The sequence below is a fragment of the Tachysurus vachellii genome, chromosome 26, assembly GCF_030014155.1.
Source record: "Tachysurus vachellii isolate PV-2020 chromosome 26, HZAU_Pvac_v1, whole genome shotgun sequence".
NCBI classification, from domain to species: domain Eukaryota; kingdom Metazoa; phylum Chordata; class Actinopteri; order Siluriformes; family Bagridae; genus Tachysurus; species Tachysurus vachellii.
Window position 1 is genome coordinate 16,306,850 of NC_083485.1, and position 2,500 is coordinate 16,309,349.

General features: G+C 43.5%; 1 protein-coding gene across 1 annotated transcript in view; it reads right to left on the reverse strand.

Annotated features, from left to right (window-relative positions):
* The window catches only part of rnf167 (ring finger protein 167), a 12,455-nt gene that overhangs the window by 3,255 nt on the left and 6,700 nt on the right, over positions 1–2,500 (reverse strand). The window contains exons 6-8 of the mRNA XM_060862908.1: positions 1,828–1,918; positions 1,191–1,296; positions 474–567 (exon numbers count right to left, since the gene is read on the reverse strand). Of these exons, the coding sequence (XP_060718891.1) occupies positions 474–567; positions 1,191–1,296; positions 1,828–1,918 (291 nt within the window). The remainder of the gene's footprint in view (positions 1–473; positions 568–1,190; positions 1,297–1,827; positions 1,919–2,500) is intronic.

Genomic DNA, 2,500 nt, shown 5'->3' on the forward strand with positions numbered 1-2,500 from the left:
AGAGAGAGAGAAAGAGGAAGAGAGAGAGACATAGAGAGAAAGACAGAGAGAGAGAGAGAGAGAGAGAGAGAGAGAGAGAGAGAGAGAGAGAAAGACAGAGAGAATTAACAAGTGATTCAGCTGGAAGGGAATCAATTAAATCTGATACATTTTTTACCTGTGAATCGATTCAGTGATTCAAGCTTCATTAAGAAATATTAATGTTTTTTTAGACATCTAGACTTCTCTAATAATGTTTAATATTTCCTCACCTATATCTCAGTGTTAGTCTCTGGGTCATTTTATTTATTTATTTCATATAAATTAAAATTAAATTGTGTCCCAAATTCACACAAGTCCTTCTCAACTCGCGCTTGCTCACGGTGTCACCTTGCGACAGTGTGATAAAGATGTACTCTACATCAGAAGTTTAAGATCAGACAGGAGACTAGTCAGAGTGCAGAGGTGCATTGTGGGAGTTCAGTGTGCTTTACCCTTAGTGAACTTGTGAATGGGGATTTTCTTCAGCTGCTCTTTGGTCAGTCTGTTCTTCCTCAGTCTTTTCCTGTAGTGCACACAGCGCACCACCTGCATGTTCACACACACACACACACACACACACACAATTAAAACGCTTTATTATGGGACATGAACAGAGCTAAAAGAACATCGTCTGTACAATAACATGTCTACAGTAGCTGGTATTGAGGAGTCCTTATCGCCATGGTAACTGTAGATTTCACTTCCTGCACTTTAAGGTGTGTATTTACACGTCACACTTTGTGCAGGTGCTTGAGATCGTCTGCTCGTTCTCATAACATCAAATCATCTTTAATGCTGACACTACAATAATCTGCAGAATCAGTGCAGCTACGAAATTGTTCGGTATTGGAAACGTGTGGTTTCCATGGCAACGTGGACATGCGATTTCAGAGAGAAGCTCGCTAGAATTTATTTTAGCCTCATCTTAGTTTGAATAAAGACAGAGAGGAACTGGAAGCATAAAACTGAGGATAAGGATGGGATGTGTCAGAAAACCCTGATCTTAAAATGACGCTCCCGAAAATACAGCGAACTCTCCGTCAGGACGCAGGAGTGTAAATATCTTAAACTGTCACGAGGGAAAATAATAGCAGACGCTTGGTGCGGTGGATCTCACGGCTTCGTTATGTTTGTCTGAGTGTGAACATTTGAGATGATAAAGCCCTCACCAGTATGACCACCATGACGATGATGATCAGCCCCACGATGCCGGTGAAGGGGATGAGGTAGAAGGTGATGGGGAAGGAGAAATCAGGCTTCAGGTAGACGTAGACCCTGCACAACATACACAACATTGAGCTCAATCATCTCCTGTATGGCAACTAAAACAACTGTTTATTCGCTAGAAAAGAATGAATCATAACAGCGTAATAATCATTCAGTACATCAGGAGAATCTGTCACGTGTTTAACACAGCAGGAAATCTTCATAGCTACAAGACGTCATAATGTCATAAAGAAGGACGCTAAATAAAGAGCTGCATAATCATCTCTCTTTATTCATACGTGAAAACAAGCTAACCACTGCAGCTAACCACAGCTAACTACAGCAGCTAACCACTGCAGCTAACCACAGTTAACCACAACTAACCACTGCAGCTAACCAGTTCAGTGTAATGGACTGATTCAGATAAGTGGAGTGAAACAGAGAAACTAAGTGTGGTTATAATTTATAAATGCATGTACACACTCCTGCAGCTCCGGTCATTGAGCTGCGTTTCCTGATGTTTAAACAGTTACAGAGTTTCTGTGTTCAGGATTAAACACTGTAGAAATCTCTCAGCTCTGATGTCTGTCAGCGTCTCACCTTTGGTCTGGGCTCATGGAACTGCGGAGGATCTTGGAGGCGTAATAACTGGTGAACACGGACGGGATCTCGATCTCATCAGCTATTGTTTCTGCAACACACAATCACACACACATCAATTGTAGACAAAGTCCATCTTTATCCCTAATCCAGTCAATCAGGAGGGTGTGAGTGTGTATGTGAAGTGTGTATGTGAAGTGTGTATGAGAGGCATGTGTGTGAGGTGTGTGTGTATGTGTGTAAAAGGTTTGTGTGAGGTTTGTGTGAGGTGTGTGTGAGGTGTGAGCTGTGTGTGTGTGAGAGGTGTGTGTGTGTGAGAGGTGTGAGGTGTGTGTGTGTGTGAGGTGTGTGTGTGAGAGGTGTGTGTGTGTGTGAGAGGTGTGTGTGTGTGTGTGTGTGAGAGGTGTGTGTGTGAGGTGTGTGTGTGTGTGTGAGGTGTGTGTGTGTGTGTGTGTGTGTGTGTGTGAGAGGTGTGTGTGTGTGTGTGTGTGTGTGTGTGAGGTGTGTGTGTGTGTGTGTGTGTGTGTGTGAGAGGTGTGTGTGTGTGAGAGGTGTGTGTGTGAGGTGTGTGTGTGTGTGTGTGTGAGAGGTGTGTGTGTGAGGTGTTTGTGTGTGTGAGAGGTGTGTGTGTGTGTGTGTGTGAGAGGTGTGTGTGTGTGAGGTGTGTGTGTGT